Source organism: Podarcis pityusensis (assembly GCF_964106645.2).
Source record: "Podarcis pityusensis genome assembly, chromosome: 10".
Taxonomy (NCBI): Eukaryota; Metazoa; Chordata; class Lepidosauria; order Squamata; family Lacertidae; genus Podarcis; species Podarcis pityusensis.
This window is the reverse complement of record NC_138035.1, coordinates 40,189,192-40,205,622: the sequence shown is the minus strand read 5'-3', so window position 1 is coordinate 40,205,622 and position 16,431 is coordinate 40,189,192. Positions and strand designations below refer to the sequence as shown.

The 16,431-nt window shown below is 44.5% G+C and overlaps 1 protein-coding gene across 5 annotated transcripts in view; it reads left to right on the top strand.

Moving 5' to 3' along the window:
- Positions 1 to 13,646, top strand: part of LRRIQ1 (leucine rich repeats and IQ motif containing 1) — a 106,040-nt gene extending 92,394 nt beyond the window's left edge. For 4 of the 5 annotated variants that reach the window (XM_080971442.1, XM_080971440.1, XM_080971443.1 and 1 more), the window contains one exon: positions 3,753 to 5,385. In XM_080971442.1, the coding sequence (XP_080827568.1) occupies positions 3,753 to 3,886 (134 nt within the window). In that variant the 3' untranslated portion in view covers positions 3,887 to 5,385. Of the gene's footprint in view, positions 1 to 3,752; positions 5,386 to 13,437 lie in introns of those variants that run through there. The other variant, XM_080971441.1, reaches the window with a different exon arrangement.
- Positions 13,647 to 16,431: the final 2,785 nt, after the last annotated feature.

Here is a 16,431-nt window from a genome sequence, read left to right as displayed (position 1 = left end):
CCCAAGGTTGCTGTTTGCTTTGTGGCTATGTTTTCTTTCATGGGATAATTCACAGCTTAGAGCAGGAATGAATTAGAAAAACCAAGGGGGGGGGGAGTTAACTGCCTCCCTGCTCTCACTCTTATTTCCACATCTCATCTCTATTGCATCTCTCTCCCACCCACCCCTTTTAACTTATGGGGAAATGCAGTTCCTGATAACAGATTTATTGTGTCACTTCTCATTGCACCATTGAAAGTGATGGAATTAAATTTATGGTTTGTCCATTTCAACAGGACTTGGTCATGATTACACTTAACTGGATTGGGGCTAAAGTTTTACAATGGCAACTGCTGGGAATTAATTGCAAATGAGTAGATTGCTGTTTTGCTTAGGTCTTTTTGGGGGAGCTTCCCAGAGGCAGCTGTTTGGCCACTGGGTAGATAGATAGATCAATGGACTGATCCAGAGGTTTTCAACCTTTTTGTGTCCACGGCACTCTTGACCCACTACATTCTTTCTGCGGCACCCCTGTGGGGCTCAGGAGCCCAGTTATGTCACCCTTTGCCCGCAGAGCTGGCAGCCTCTCACCCTTTTTCAAACACCCTCCCTTGTGGCATGTTCCCTCAGCCTCCTCTCCTCTCCCCTCTTCTTGGGAGTCCTCTGGGCAACCGCAGCTGCTCCCCCCCCCCCCCGGTCTTTGAGCTGCCCACCCCAAAGAGAGGTGCCTTCTCACACTGCCCCACAGGGGCCTGGGAAACACCCCCTGGCCAGCCCCAGAGGCACCATTCACCTGGGAAACTTGTAGTCAGGGCTGCTATGACAAACATCCATGCAAGGCTTTGGGAGACAGAGACATGAGAGGGCATCAGAGGAAGGAGGAAAGGAAAGAGGGACAGAGACCAGTGTCGCCCACGGCACCCCTGACCATCATTCAAAGCACCCCAGAGTTCCATGGCACACTGGTTGAAAACCACTGGACTGATCCAACCAGCTCTTCTTAACATTTTTAAAGTCATTGAATTACCTTCATTTATCAGACGAAGCCATATCAGAGGCTTTGGATGATTTTGACTATAAACACATCCATCTAGAGGCCATATCCACTTTTAGTAGCCGTGTTGTATACACTGCAAATGTATAAACAAAATGCATACTGTGAAATATACTTGCAAAAGACTTATGCATCTCAAGGAACTGAAGTTGGCACCAGCTGGTGTGTACTCAGATGGAAAGATGCATATTTTCCTAATTTAATATGTGGAATTACATTAAAATTACACATTCCTTCTAATAGTGAACCTAAGTAGGCAAGTGTCTGTTTGAAAGCAAAATGAGACCACCTAAAAGCAAGTGGCTATATCCAACATAGACTCACTAAGAATGATGCGCATGACCAGACATTAATTTTAATGGCTCTACTCTGACTTGGACTTACTTGGATACAACCCATGATTCTGGTTTTCACATACTTGTTAATTAGGTATGCAAAAGTTTATGTGAAAGGTTTTTGTATTAAAAAGGGGGGGAGCCTGTGAGCTTCCATGACCTGTAGAATGTCGAAAGAATAGTGATGAGAAAAATATGAGCAAGACTTTTAATTGCCTGGAGAGGGAATTTTGGGCTCACATTTAAAATGAAAGACAGAAATTCCTGTCTTTTGCTTTTGGGGGGAGGGCGCAGTACAGCTTAATCACAACTATAATGACTCATTTCTGCATTGTTTTCAATGTGCTCTCTCATTTCCATTTTGGGAAGTGCTGAATGTCTGCATGAACCAGAAACTGGGGACGCTGTGCGAAATGCACAATTAGGCTATGTTCACAGTGTGAAGCACTTTTGTAGATAGTGCTTTTTAATTGTACACCTCTTCACATCATTATAATACTAGGCAAAGCAGCCACCACTGTCCATGTTGTCTGTACACAGAGGTGGGTATGTATACCAACTAGTACATGTACACCAACACATTGGTGCTATCTACTCCCCTAAATTTGTGTTCCCATGCCTCCTGGCTGTGGGCAGAAATGATGTAATACCACACTGCAGCTGAGCACATGCTGTTCCATAGTACTTTTTTGAAATTATTTTTGGTCATTCAAAATGCTAGCTGTCCCTAAAAAGAGACTACAGAAACTGGTGTACTGATTTATCAATTACAGTCTGTTCCATGGGTGTAGCCAAGGGAGGGCAAGGGGGCAGCTGCCCCGCCCCATCAATCTAAATCAATACAAATCTGAGGTTATACCCATGGTCTGTTCCCTGCTTTTCCTAGTGCATGTAGCTAGACTGGAAAATGTGAATTGGCACAGGCCTTGCAATGTCAGAAAGTCCACCCCAATAGAAGATGACATGAAAAAGCGCTCTCTGTGTACACAGGGAGACAGAAAGCACTTGAGAAGTTCATTCTCGGTACAAAATGGATTATAACCGTTCCAGCAGGATGAGCCTTATATATATGAATGGTGCAAGACAGGAATGATATGTGTATGCAGCACCCCAAAAATGTACCTGCATCCAGCACAAAATGCACATTATCACAGTGTGGTTGTGGGCAGATGGACTGTGGAATGACGAAGGTATCAGTTGAAGCAGATGAAAATGGAAGAAGAGGCTGGAGGAATTAGTCAAATTAAGCTAAGGTTACCCTGGAGGCCAGGAACATTTTGTGGCAAGCGACACACACACATGCAGTGCTATATTCAACCACCGACAGTAGCAGTTATAGAGCAATGAAGCACTCAGATTCAGGATGGGCAGCCAGCCCTCATCCTGAACCCATTACCATGATCACTATATTGTATAGTGGAGGGAAGTGATAAAACTACATCTGACAAGCCCCAGAGAGTGCTATATGGCTCCTGTTTGAGGCTGATTAGAGCCCTACATAGTACTCAGAAATTTCTGAAGGTGTTATTGACAGCTACATAGTTACCACTGAAGACTTAAGATTTGAATAAAAATTCAATATTTAGGTCAGCTTTCCCCATTTCTTATTCAGTGGAGTAAATGGTGACTTCCTCTGTCTTTCCCTTGGTGGAAGTCTGGCTAGCGTATGTTGGGCTGAGAAATTAAAATAGTAACCCGTTGGCCCTATAAATCATCTGGAATTTTCTTCATGTGGTTAAAAAATGCCAGAATCCATAAAAATGATATCTCTGTGCCACTTATGTGTTCATGAAATATGGTATGTGCAAATGACGAAGAAATAATTGGACACAAAAAGGAAGCAATGAATATGTAAATTATATGTCTGGACTTTTTCAATTTGATTCTGATATTCCTAAAATACTGTTCCTGCCCATGCTTTTTACAAATCTCAGTTGCGAGATAGCATGTAAATGTGAATGAATTATCAATGCAGTTTGTGAATGTGTTAACTATGTGTTTAAAATGTATATGCTTAATCAGAGGCATTCGCTTGTGAAATAGTATTCAGTGCTGATCACAATGTTGTCACTCTGCACATCTCTTATTTCCGCCAATGTGGTTAGTGTGATTTCCCGGCCAATGAATGTTTTATCTGCATTTATTCAGAAGAAACACGTGTGAGAGAGCACACACATATTAAATATCCACAAATTGCCATTGAGATCAAAGTTTTTAATCAGTTAATGGCTTTAAAGTAGCTTAGATTTTCTGCTAAAACTTTTTGAATTAGGAACTAAGTAACAAAATTAGGCATGATGAGAGGCTGCTATTTTGTTATTATTGTTATTATTTTAAAGATGACTTGAGCAACAGCATTTTCATACCAATTTCTTCTTGTGTAGAAAAGGATGCACCTGTGCCTGAAAGATCACCTTTGGGGCCCTCGCATAAAGAGCGGATCTCATTTCGAGACCATCCAGTTCAGCTCAGCGGTGGATGGGGAAGTGGCAAAAAGAAGGCAAAAGCTTTGAAATAGTCATTGGACCTTCAGCATTTAAACATATGGTGAGCCTGTGCATTGCCATTCTTTTTGGATTCTGCAGATGGAAAGTTCCTCAGCTCCATGTATGCTATATTTTATTTTACACTGCATGATTTCCCACCTTTTCTTCTTCTTCTTTGACTAAGTTCTTTTATAAATATCAGAGAAATTACAATATTTGTATCTGAAATTTATTTTTGCAGTTTGGTTTAAAAGCTTGTATGGAATTATTATAAAGTGGCTGGTATAATCCGGTGAACAAATGGATGTATACGTACAATAATGGTTTGTGATTGTGCAGTGGTATGTGACTGAGATAGCCTGATCCACAGTTGGATTTAAGTACATGTGTTTAAACTTGTTTCCTGTATCTCTCAATCAAGCAAAACAAATCAAAATCAAATTGGCCCAAATCTAGGTATATTTCTTCTCTGCTTTGTAGATTGGAATATGTATCTGTTAAAAAGTAAAATGTGGAATGTCCATCTTATTTCAAACATATTAATAATGTAAATATGTTTTGTGTAAAAATGCATCAATCTCTCCCCAACAGTTGCACACACCAGTGGGGTGAATCAATGCACATTCACAGCACATTAAAATTCAGTAATGTGATATTAAGATCCGTTTCATAATTCCAAATTATGATTATTATTTTGTGGTACATTGGCAGTCTTCTTACTTTTCAGGTCTGCTACCCTATTTTCCAGAATTAAAATATAACTTTTAACATCACACAACAATTTTGTCCTAGCCTATTACTTCAGTATCATTCAGAATCTACCCTTTTGTAGCCTCATGATGGGTCCGTCCCTTCCATGCCACTGATACTAATGTTGTTTGCATTACTTCAATGCATGTATGCTTTTCTTACTGAAGCAATGTTTCAGTTAGCGTGGTACAAATTGCTGACAGAATCTGGAGAAACAATTCTTTGGTTTTAAACTCTTCTATTTACTTTGGTGTCATTATATCCCACTGGAGCCTTGACCCACTCAGAAATACTGTTGAAGTAGAAAAGCTAAGACAGAACTCAAGGCTTCAGTCAATAATAATAATAAAAAAGATGTATTAGTATGTTGTGGCTGTGTTTAGAATATATTATACATTCCCTGACACAGTGAAGTTCCTATCATGTTGTCTGTTTTCATTAATGTCTTCAAGTTAATATGGTTTGGAAATGTTTCTCTTTGTCTAAGACCACTGTAGGGAAAACCAAAGCAGTATGGACCTCTAATATATTTTATGGCCGGCTTTGCGATAAATAGAAAATTGCACATTCGTCTTGCCAGCTATTTACTGCACACAAAGATTTGGGTATTGAATTACAATCTGTATTTTAATGTCTCATGTCATAATTCATTTTTTTAAATGAAAATGCTGCTAAACAGATGGTTTCAGCTTTCAGACTTACTTGCCCAACACTTGGATTTAAGAAGATGCAGTCCAAACCCTAAGCACACTCACTTGGAAATAAAGTAAATTCACTGATGTCCAAGTATTCTCATTTTAAGACATTTCAGAATTGAGTTGTCCAGGTTAAAATCTCAGCAGTGGAATTCTGTTCAGGAAGAATGCCAATTCTACTCTGAAAAGTTTCCCATTCGTGGTGTGTGACTTGTCACATCCACACCATATGTTTAAAGCAGTCTTATACCACTTTAAGAGTTAAGGCTTCTCCCCCAAAAGCCTGGAATCTGTAGTTTGTTAAGGGTCTCCAATGACTCTCAGCACACTTAACAAACTATAGTTCCCAAGATTCTTTGGGGGAAGCCACAACTATTTAAGTTGTATGAGATGTGGATGTGACCTTAGAATGGGGAGCCTTGGCAACAAAGCATACAGGATGGCCACAGTCCACTTGCTCAACCTAACCTACCTTCCAGGGATGGAGTTAAAAGAAGAGAGGGAGCTACATATACTGTTTTGAAGTCCTTGGGAAAAGTGTGGAATATAATTCTGATAGATGTCCATCAACAGAAGTGCCCATGAAGAAGCTACTAAATTAAAATGGTGGATACCAGTAGCCCTCTTTCAGACATTACTTGCTTGAAAGGGGAAAGCATGGGGAAAGACAGTGCATATTTAACCCCATTCAACATGCTTCTCACATGAGTAATGCCTGAAGAGAGCTTCAGTGAAGCTGCAATCCTAGACACACTTAACTTAGAGAAAGGACCACTGAATTCAATGGGATTTACTGCTGAGTAGACCGTGTTAGGGATGTGAGTGGCGCTGTGGGTTAAACCACAGAGCCTAGGGCTTGCCGATCAGAAGGTCGGCGGCTCGAATCCCCACGACGGAGTGAGCTCCTGTTGCTCGGTCCCTGCTCCTGCCCACCTAGCAGTTCGAAAGCATGTCAAAGTGCAAGTAGATAAATAGGTACCGCTCCGGCAGGAAGGTAAACGGTGTTTCCATGCACTGCTCTGGTTCGCCAGAAGTGGCTTAGTCATGCTGGCCACATGACCCGGAAGCTGTACGCCGGCTCCCTCAGCCAGTAAAGCGAGATGAGCGCCGCAACCCCAGAGTCGTCCACGACTGGACCTAACGGTCAGGGGTCCCTTCACCTTTACCTTTAGACCATGTTTAGGATTGCAATGCATTATTGCCATACCTTGAGCCGAACCCCATTTTGGCTGTAAGCCTAATTACACTTCTAAGTATGAAAACTGAGCTTCATGTAGGTTGGGACATTGAAAGTCAGTGTCTTTGACTCCAGGTAAAGTTACTTCCAATAGGTTGTTAAGTGCATATTGTGTGCCTGTTTCATGAGTGATTACAGTTTGACATGTTTGCTCCTCTGCAGCCTATTTATGGCAATGGCCTTGATTCCCAGTGCAATCCAAACAAAACGGCAGCTGTGGGAAGGGGGATAACAGTGGCAGGCAAGCACTTCCCATATGGGGGTGATTGCATGATGCACAGGCATTTGTGTAGTCATGCTAGCGCCCTGTGCTGTGGAACTTCGAATCCCTGGACTTCAGACCATGTTTGTGGCAAAGCAGGTTTCTAGTCCTCATAAGCAAAATTCTAAAGAAACCTATACGAATTGTGAACCACAGAAAGCAAATCACAGCCAAGAATTATTTCTCTTTTCACTATGCTCACTAGTCTTTGCCTCCTTTTGCCTTCATCATTCCCTACTTAGCAGACTGGAAAATGAATTTTTTTTATTTAAAAAAAAATGCTTTAACTCCTAATGAAATAATGCTGAGATGTTAAAGTACAAGAACTTGGTAGGACTTACATCAGACAAAACAACTGAATGGAAATATCTTGCTGCCAGAATTGTACAAGAAGCCCAATATCTGTTGCAGAAACATTCTAGACTGGGATTTTCAGCATATGCACTGTGGGGTAGGAAGAGGCAGATGCTGGCTTCAAGTTTTGCCCTGACTCTGCTACTGGTAGGGGAGATGAGCCATCAATATCCTTGCATATAAAACAAAGTGTTTTGTTTGTTACTATGTTATGCATTTTTGTGTTTTTATATTTAAACCACCCTGTGATCCTCAGATGAAGGGCAGTATAGAAATTTAATTAATAATAATAATCACAGACTTGTCACCCAGAATACATTTTAAGTAGTCGTAAAAGCAACTGCTCATTCATGTGAAAGTGATCCAAATGGGGTTGTCCATTACCTTCCATTGCAATTTATTTCCCAATCTAATACAGTTCTGGACGCTTGGCTATTTTCTAGTTATAAAACCTATTAGTTCACTACATCTCTGGGTGGAGAAGGGCTGGAAATCGTGTGAGGAAGTTGCCACTGACCTCAGTAGTGGCAGGATACGGTGTAGACACGCACACAATAATCCTTTTTAAATGCATTCCACTCGTGGCGAAAGGCGTTGTTTTCTTTGACCTGCAAAACTAGCCTTAGTGCAAAGATTCAGATTCCAAGTACTCTTAGCACCTTCCCAGAGGCTACAACGCTGGAGGTGGCTGAACTGCCGTTCCGGTTAAGTTCTTAATATTCTCTGCAAATCAGGATTGCTGATCCCAAATCCAATCTCTCGTCGTTCGGGGCGCTGTTTTATGGGCCTGGCTGGGCTCCGATTTGGCCCCAGGTGGGTCAGAGTGGACGGCTTCGTCCAATAGCTGCGTGTTCGTGTTTCTAAGGCTTCCTCCCTCCCTCCCTCCCTCCCTCCCTCCCTCGCACACACACACGTTATTTGTACCTCGTGTGAATATTGACGAACAATACGGTCTCTTGAACAGGATCCGGCTGAGTCCATTTTAAAGATAGAGATACCAAATCAGGTTCTCCTCTGTGTTGATCTGTGAAAGCAAATCTAGGCAGCGCTATAAACTTTGTTCGGTTAAATGGTTGGGATTCATTCATTGATGAATCTATGTGGCGGTCAATTTCAATCCATAGGTGCAGTTTGTAACTTAGGAGACGTGAGCTTTCAAGACTCACCATTATAGTGGGAATTTCCTTTAGCGTCTCAAACCAAGAGAACTTACAAATAATAAGGTTTGAGGATTATGCAAAGTGATTTAGGCCCACCCAATACATTCAAAGCACATTTAAAGCACGACCGCCTCCCAAAGAATCCCGGGAGCTGTAGTTTTTAAGGCTACTGGGAATTTTAGCTCTGTAAGACGAAGCTGCTTGTTTTGTGACTCCTCTAATCATACAATGAATGCATCCTTCCCGATTTGTTTTTCAACATTATCATCATCATGATAAAACCTCGAATGACAAAGATCCACATGCAAAACCAATAACGCTACACTGTGAACTATGACTGTGGGCGCCTTCCCAGGAATCTGATCCCAAAGTGTCCGGCTGAAATGACTGGGCCTTCTTCCCAAGGAAATGGGCTTGGAGAGCTGAAAGAGCCCTCAAGGCCCCCCCCCCCGTCCCACTCCCTGGAGCTAATAAACTAAATCTGGGCTGCTTGAAATCCGTTGCAAACCTCTGTCCCGCAGCAAGTGCCTCTTTCAGTTCCACGACAGAGGCGCCTCTGGAAGCGAAGGACTCTCCAGCTCCGATTTCTAAGGGCACATGCTTCGGATCACGCCGCTTCCAATTACATGTAGTATATCTTGACCTGAAGACATGAAAAAGAAATAGTTCCTTCACCGTCTGAGGGGACGGGTCTAATATTGGGAGTATTTGTTTTATTTATTTATGGTTTACTTATCTGGCCCGCCTGCCGAAGCCCAGAGAACTATGCCAAACATACAGCACAGATACGGCTATGCCCAAAATACAGCCCAGATGTCCAAAAACAATAACAATGAAATCCAATTAAAATTACCATCAAATCAGGGCAGAAGAGAGGATCGCGCCCCAGATCTTAAGCGCACTGGGTGGAAATAAACGCAAGATTCTCCCTGCGTTGAAATCGGGGCTCCGATCTACCGCAACCCAGTTACTGTGGAGGAGCTTGTCAGTGAGAAATCCTTTACCCTAACGGGTCAAACCTCAGTCGTAGGGTCGGGGAGCTTCGAAACCGCCCCGGTCTGCTTTCCACGCCTTGCGTGGAAACTGACCCAGTAACTTTCCCTCCCCCGCTTTGGAGAGCTGAAACCGACACGAGTGAGACCTCGGCTGCTTTGAAACGGACCGTCGAGGAGCAGTGCCTGCCTGCTGACGAACAGGCCTTTTGATACCACAACAAATCTGAGAGTTTGGGGAGCCACAGGATTGCTTGTTGGGTTTTGCTGGCCAAAAATCAACGTGGTTGTATCCCTCTGGCAGTCTGCCGTGCGAGGAAGAGCGAGAACAGCGCGCGATGCACTCTGGGATGGATGTCTTCTTGTCCCATTGAACTGAATGACTGAATGGTTGTGGGTTATGACTTCCCATCACGGGGAGGGGGAACCGCCTGTTCATGTCGGTGGAAGTCCCCCCCCCCCCATACACACACACACCCCACTTAGAGCCCTATCTTCTGAGCATCATTCTACTATACGGTAAATTCCAATGCCCTCAATAGGACTTGCTCCCAAGTAAGTATGCATAGGCTTATAGAACACAATCTCCAACTAGGTTTCTTTCCCCTGCGGGAGCTTCGCCGACTTGAATGAGAGCTGAAACAAAACAGAGAGACATATAGCAGAATGGGATGGCTTTTCAACCTGAATAATAAAAATTCCAAGCAAGCCATATTTTTAAAAGGATAAACAAAACACGGATCCTAAACATCCGGCCACTCCACCTCAGTTTTCCTGTACACATCTTTATTTGGAAGCAAATAGGACGATCTTTTTTTAATACGTGTAGAAGGACCCGGTCGTGTGAAGCCTGAGGCTGACCAACCTTGCGCAGCTCTCATTCAAGTCCATCGGGCTTGCACAGGAAAAAAAACTTCCATAGGATTGGACCTACGCAGTGCAATGTTTACTTAGGAAAAGGAATCCCAGGTAAACATGTATAGGATTGCAGCGTATGTGTGTGCCCCTTTTAATTCAGTTTTAATAGTGTGCAGGGTGACAAGTCAGACCCTTTGCAATATAAACCAGCTCCACATATGAAGTCTCGAGTCAACAGTGGAATCCGGGAAGCGCCAATGGTCAAAGAGTCTATCTCGGGTTTATTTTTAGTGAGATAGAGCATCTACTTCCGTCGTTAGAATTCACTGGCTCTTCCGCAATTGGGGAAAAACAACAACACACTGACCCGATTTCAAAATAGGGCGTCATTTGTTTCTCTTGCGCTTAGAAAGCAGTCGGAACATTTGGTCCCTGGCTGAGAATATGCTAATGGCCCAGTCGAAACAAACTACATTCATAAAGCACGCTGTTTGGGAACCGAGGAATCAGTTCCATTGAAACCAGAGGCGGCGTGGATATGGGATGGGTGACAGCAAAGTATTCGGCTTTATTGGGTGAAGCTGAGAGCGGGAGCCAGTGCGCCACTGCTAGCCAGCCCAGCCGACTTTGATCGCAATGGAACTGGCGTCCGAGGGAGCCTGTTTAGGATCTGGGTGTACCTTTCGGACACCTGACTCCCTGGAGGGAGGGGGGAGCTTTGCTTTTGATCAAGGGCTCGAAGCAATGACAGTATAAACGAGCAGAGAGGAAAAAATTCTCTCCTACTGAGCTCGCCCTTTTCCGCACTGGAGGGGATCTACAGCGAAGAAAAAACGACCTTGCCAGACAAACGAAAATATGATCGCATCTGGTACCCCACCTTATTCTTAACACGTTTCCCATGTGATTCAACTTTCCTGTCAATTACGGTTAAAACTGAACGGCCAGACCTGCGCAGACTGTGTGGATTTATTAAGAAATAAGTTCCAGGAAGATCGTGGGCATGACAAGAGGAACCTGTTCCTTTAAATTTTGCGCCGCGCCTAATGCATTTTATATTAAACTATATTGTATTGTATGTCATCATTATTGGCATTCACTGTTCGACAGGCTCACAATCTATAATAAGCAACCCTAGTAGTATAAGGAGGGACATACTTGCAGCAGCTCAGTCCGATCCTGGGCATATTTCATCTGAAACAAGTCTCACCAAGTTGAAAAGGATGTATTGCACTACACTGCATTGCGTTATGTTGAGTTGCATTTTATTTTATTGTGATTTAGGGCTAAAGCTGCAGTCCTATGCACACTTACTTTGCAGTAAGTCCAATCGAAATCAGTTGGCCCCTGAAACAGGAAGTCTCAGCAGCGCCGGGTCCCCTCTCTACCAGTAAAAATGCAACACATTAAATAACTAACTATTTGCTGCGCTTTTATGAAGCTCAAAATCAGAGGCAGTCGCTTTACTGTTGCTAATGATAGGGCCGGCGCTACCACACCCACCCCATAAAATCTGTTAAGTCTTCTCCGCGCCACAGCAACAAACTAACGGGGTTCAACAAGTTGTCACTTTCTAGTAAGTGTAAACAGGATCGCAACCTTGAAGGAAACACACGGCTGCCTTGCAGATTTTAACGCCCCTTCCAAAACTTACGTTCCCTTCAAAATCTTGGGATAGTGTTAACTATCCTCTCTCCTGCTTCTAGGGTCCTACCTCACCGAACTGGATTCTGTCCCTAGGCAGTTTTTATTTTAGGATAAAACAGCACGCTCGCCTTCAGTGCTAAAGAGGCCGCTTTGTTGCCACCTCCGCAGAGCGCTAATTTCGGGGTCTCCCCTCGGAGACGTGTGATTCCATTACAGTCAGTGGCGCAGCTTCGCGGCCGAAACCGTTTCCAAACTGCGGCGGTTGCAGAGCACAAAGGCAGCTCTTGTTGGGCTGGGGACAGGCTGAGATGAATTCGTTCAGGTTCTTTTGAAGCAGAAAACCCCCGATTCCGCGTTGCTGGGCTTTGGCCCGAGCATTTCAAATGCAGCGAAGCGGGCTTTGAAACAGTGCGTGCGCAAGGCGCTCCAAAGCTTCGCGTCAATCCGAATTGATTACGGAATTAGAATCGCAACCGAGGGCGCGTGGATGTTTAAGGCGAGTCCAGGCTGGGGAATGGCGATCTGATCAGCTTCTATGCTCTTCATTGGCATGTCAACATCTCCTCTGACCTCTCCCATCCCCACCCCCCATCTCTAGGTATGCAGAGTTCCTCCCCAAAACACTAACACGGAACTTTCCGGACCCAACAAAGGTTGGGTCAGTCGTGCTGTGACTCTAAAACTTACTCGGGTGAAATCTAAGGCGCTTCCTAGTAAATAAACCGGGAACTCACGAGATGCACGGCCTTTGAATTAACCAACGTTTTGCGCTGCACCACTCAGGGTTTGGACACGGACCGTAATGGGTGCGGGTCTCTTACAGAAAAAGAACAGAAAACACCATTGTTTCCTATACAATGCATGTCTACTAGTCCAGCTGAGTCCCATGGTCCTCCTCCCAGATCAGGTTTTGTTCCTCTGTGCTGTTTAACGAGTAAACACTGCAAGAAGCGAGGAGGGCGAGCTCTGGAGCAGTCCTCGTGAAAGACACACTTTACAGAGCGGGGCTGCATTCACACGACAGTTAATTCCGTTTCCGTCCCTTTCCCCTAACTGTTAAGTTCTGCGTTATATTTGAGCTTTCCCGCTATGTAAAAGCCACTTCTGGAACTATAGTGGAACACAATGCGACTTTAGCGCTCGTTTCCGTGTTATTTGCTTCCAGGGTCAAAACGCGGTTTCAAATAAAATGGAAATGAGCGCTAAACTAGCGCTACATTCCACTACTGCTCTGGAAGTGGCTTTCACCTCGTGTGAGAGCTCAACTATAATGCGGAACTTAATGAAGAAATGTCCTGAAAATGGAATAATGTGCCACGTGAGTGCAGAGTGTTGAACTAGGACCTGGGAAGACCGGAGTTCAAATCCCCACTCAGCTACGAAACTCAGTGGGTGACTTTGGGCCAGTCACTCAACCTACCTCATAGGATTGTTCTGAGGATAAACTGGGGAGGCGGGGAACTATGTACGCCGCCTTGAGCTCCTTGGAGGAAAGGCGCGCTATAAATGTAAAACTAAAACAAAACTCACGAGTTAAGCCCCATTACTTTAATGGATCTTACTCCCAGAAAAGTAGGCATATGAATGCAGTCTTATGCTGATACTGATTCGCTTGCTTAATCCTCCAGTTCTCATCCATCGACTCCTTCGTGTGGATGTGTGAGAGACACAGGGTTCACTGTATGGATGAACTACGGGACCCGATCATGCAGCAGTCTTAACGCCACCCTAAGCAGTGTCTTAGAAACGCAGCCAGGCAGTCTAATGGACACGTCAAGGACTAATCCCACTGAGACCTGGTTGTCACTGTACTACTGGTTTGTGGCTGGCATGCTCCACAACAGACCGCAGGTAGGGGCTCACACGTCTGAAAGACCATTCATTGCATACATTTTTTAATGAAATAAAATAAATTCCTCCACACTTGGGGTGGAAGGGTGGACTACATCTCTAGGGAAAGTCTATGTTAGAGCCCTGTTTTTGCTCATGATATTAGGTGGAGAGATTTCACCCCACACACATACCCTGCCGCCCCCAAGCATTGTTCAGTGGGACAGTCCAGAAACATGTTTGCCGCAGTGGTATTTCGCTTTACAGGAAGTTTGCCAGAGGCCGCAATCCATGCTGATGCGGAAGTCAGTCCCATTCAACTGGCACCGAAGTAAACCTGGTTAAGAACACATCAGATATACCGCTTGCCCCTTTTAGCATCTTTGTTGCACAGTTTCTTGGATTTCAGCAGGATCTGGATGGAAGAGGTCGCCAGGCTGAGTCCTTGGGGCCTCTTCTCAATTCGCTTATAAAATGGGGGGGGGGGTGTCTTGAAAAAGGCTCACGTCGCTTTCCTAGCAACAAGAACCATCTCTGTGCGCTCTGAAGCAGAAGAAGCCCAGAGGCTTTTGCTGGTACCTCGAAGGCAGCCTTTAAAGTCAAGCATTCATGGCGCTTCCCAGACAAAATGAGCAATAGCTACCCGACTGTCCACGTGAAAACGTCAGTATTTAAACGAAGGGTTTGACAAATATGTTCGATTCGGCGGAAAGCGAAAGGAGGCACGCTTGCTCAAATATTATGAGCAGACCTGGTGACCGCAAAGTCCCTTTTCAGCATTCACCTCGACGCTTAGGGTGTATTTTCAAAGGGCAGGCTCCCCTTCAAGGGGGCGGAGGGAGAGAGAGAGAGCCAAGAATAGGCACGAAACCGACGGCTTGAAACTGACCAGGATCCCTCCGCTGGAACACACGCGCCCCACGCCGCAGGTACAGAAGCCCACCCCAAGCGCACCATGGCGCGCACGCCGGGCAGAACTGCGCCAGACGCTTTTAGCAACAGGAATATCACTTTCCCCTTAGCCTGAGACTGGTTTACTCGCGAGTCGGGGCACTTAGGCTCGCAGCCAACAGACCTGCCCCTACTACATTGCATCATTTTCTTAAAACCAAAGGTCAGGCGGTTTATGTGTGTGTGAAAGAGCAAATATTTCTCTCATTTTTAGCAAGAGCCAGCCAGAATTTCAACTCAATAAAGTCCTCTCTTTCTTTCTCTCTCCCCTTCCCCCTCTTCCCCTCTTTCTCTCTCTCCTGTTTGCCTTTTTCTTCCTGTAGAACCTTAGCATAAGTTGGACGATCGTTGTACCTTAATCCTAAACATGATGGAAAAACTAGGCAAAAAAACCCCTTTTGCAGCACGACCTTCCGTCTGGTTGACAGTGAACTTCGCTGCACACAGCATATAGAAGCACTTAAACTCAAAGGCAACTTCTTTGGGTGTCTCCCCCTCTTACCCATTGTAACAATATTTGAGAGAAGGATGTTAAAACTGAGCTTTTAAAAATCAGTGCTGTTTGGGGCAATCCTATGAGCAGTTTGCAACTCCTATTTAGCCTTGACCAGTGTTCAGTATTCATGCTGTCACAATTTGAATGATACTGGATAGTTCAGTGGGAAAGTGAATCGTGTGCTTTTCTTCCATTGAAATGAAGAGAACTTACAAATGCTGAACTGGATGTTATCAGTCCTTGGGGTTTAGCACTGAGAATCGATCTAAGGTATTGTAGTATCAAAATTCTGGGCTCAAATCCAGTCCCATGCAGTTTCAATCGGAAGTAACTCGCACTGTTTTAGCGTTGCAGTCATAGAATCATAGGGAAGGGACCCTGGGGGTCATCTAGTCCAACCCCCTGCAATACAGGAATATGCAGTCCAGGGATCGAACCTTGACGTTATCAGCACCACACTCTAATCAGTTGTTCTGTGGGTTTTACTTTGGAGAGACGTAACACCTGAATAGGATAAGGCTGCTCAGCACCATCAGACCTAGCAAATGAGCTTCAGTGTGCTCAAAATGGGATGCATAGCATCAAAGAGAAGAGGAACCGGACATGGAAAGGGCAAATGGGTCGGGGGAGGATGACCTACAAACTAAGCGCGGTTGGCTCAACCAATCCTGCGCCACGTTTGAATAGATCGCCCTTTGATAGAATGGGTTTTATCCAACTATGCTAAACTCAGAATAGACCTATTGTAATCAAAGGGTCTAAATTCGCCAGCCCTTTAATTTCAGTGGGTCTACTCTGAGTAGGGCGAACATTAGACAGGACCAGGTGGGAAGCCCCAGGGCTATGATTCCTCTAGGAAATATTCCTTCAGCCATCATGGGGCAGTTTAGGATGGGTCCAGAGTCCAGTGGAGCTAGAATGCAACTCCACTGTGAGGTAAGTTTCTATTCAGCAAGCTGCTTCTTCCCAGCCCTGTCCCACTGTTTCCATACTAAAACAGCAATCGTGGGAACAAGCCCATTGAATTCAGTAAGATTTCCGAGTTCACCTGCACAGTTTTGCAGTGTCCTGACCCCACTTGCATTTTATTGGAAGGTTAAAGAAATCCGGACTTACTTCCAAATAAGCTTGTGCGTAACGAGTTTAACCGCATGTACGATTATTTGGGAGTAAGACAAACTGAAGGCAAGGCTTTCTTGGAGTAAACCTGCATAGGCTGCATGGCGTCCATATGCATACTTACTGAAGAGTAATTCCCATTGCACTCCGGGGAACTTTATTTTGGGTAAGCTCCTGCTGCGTAAAGGGAGATTGCGCCCTTAGCGCTTATTTTTTTTGGTACCAC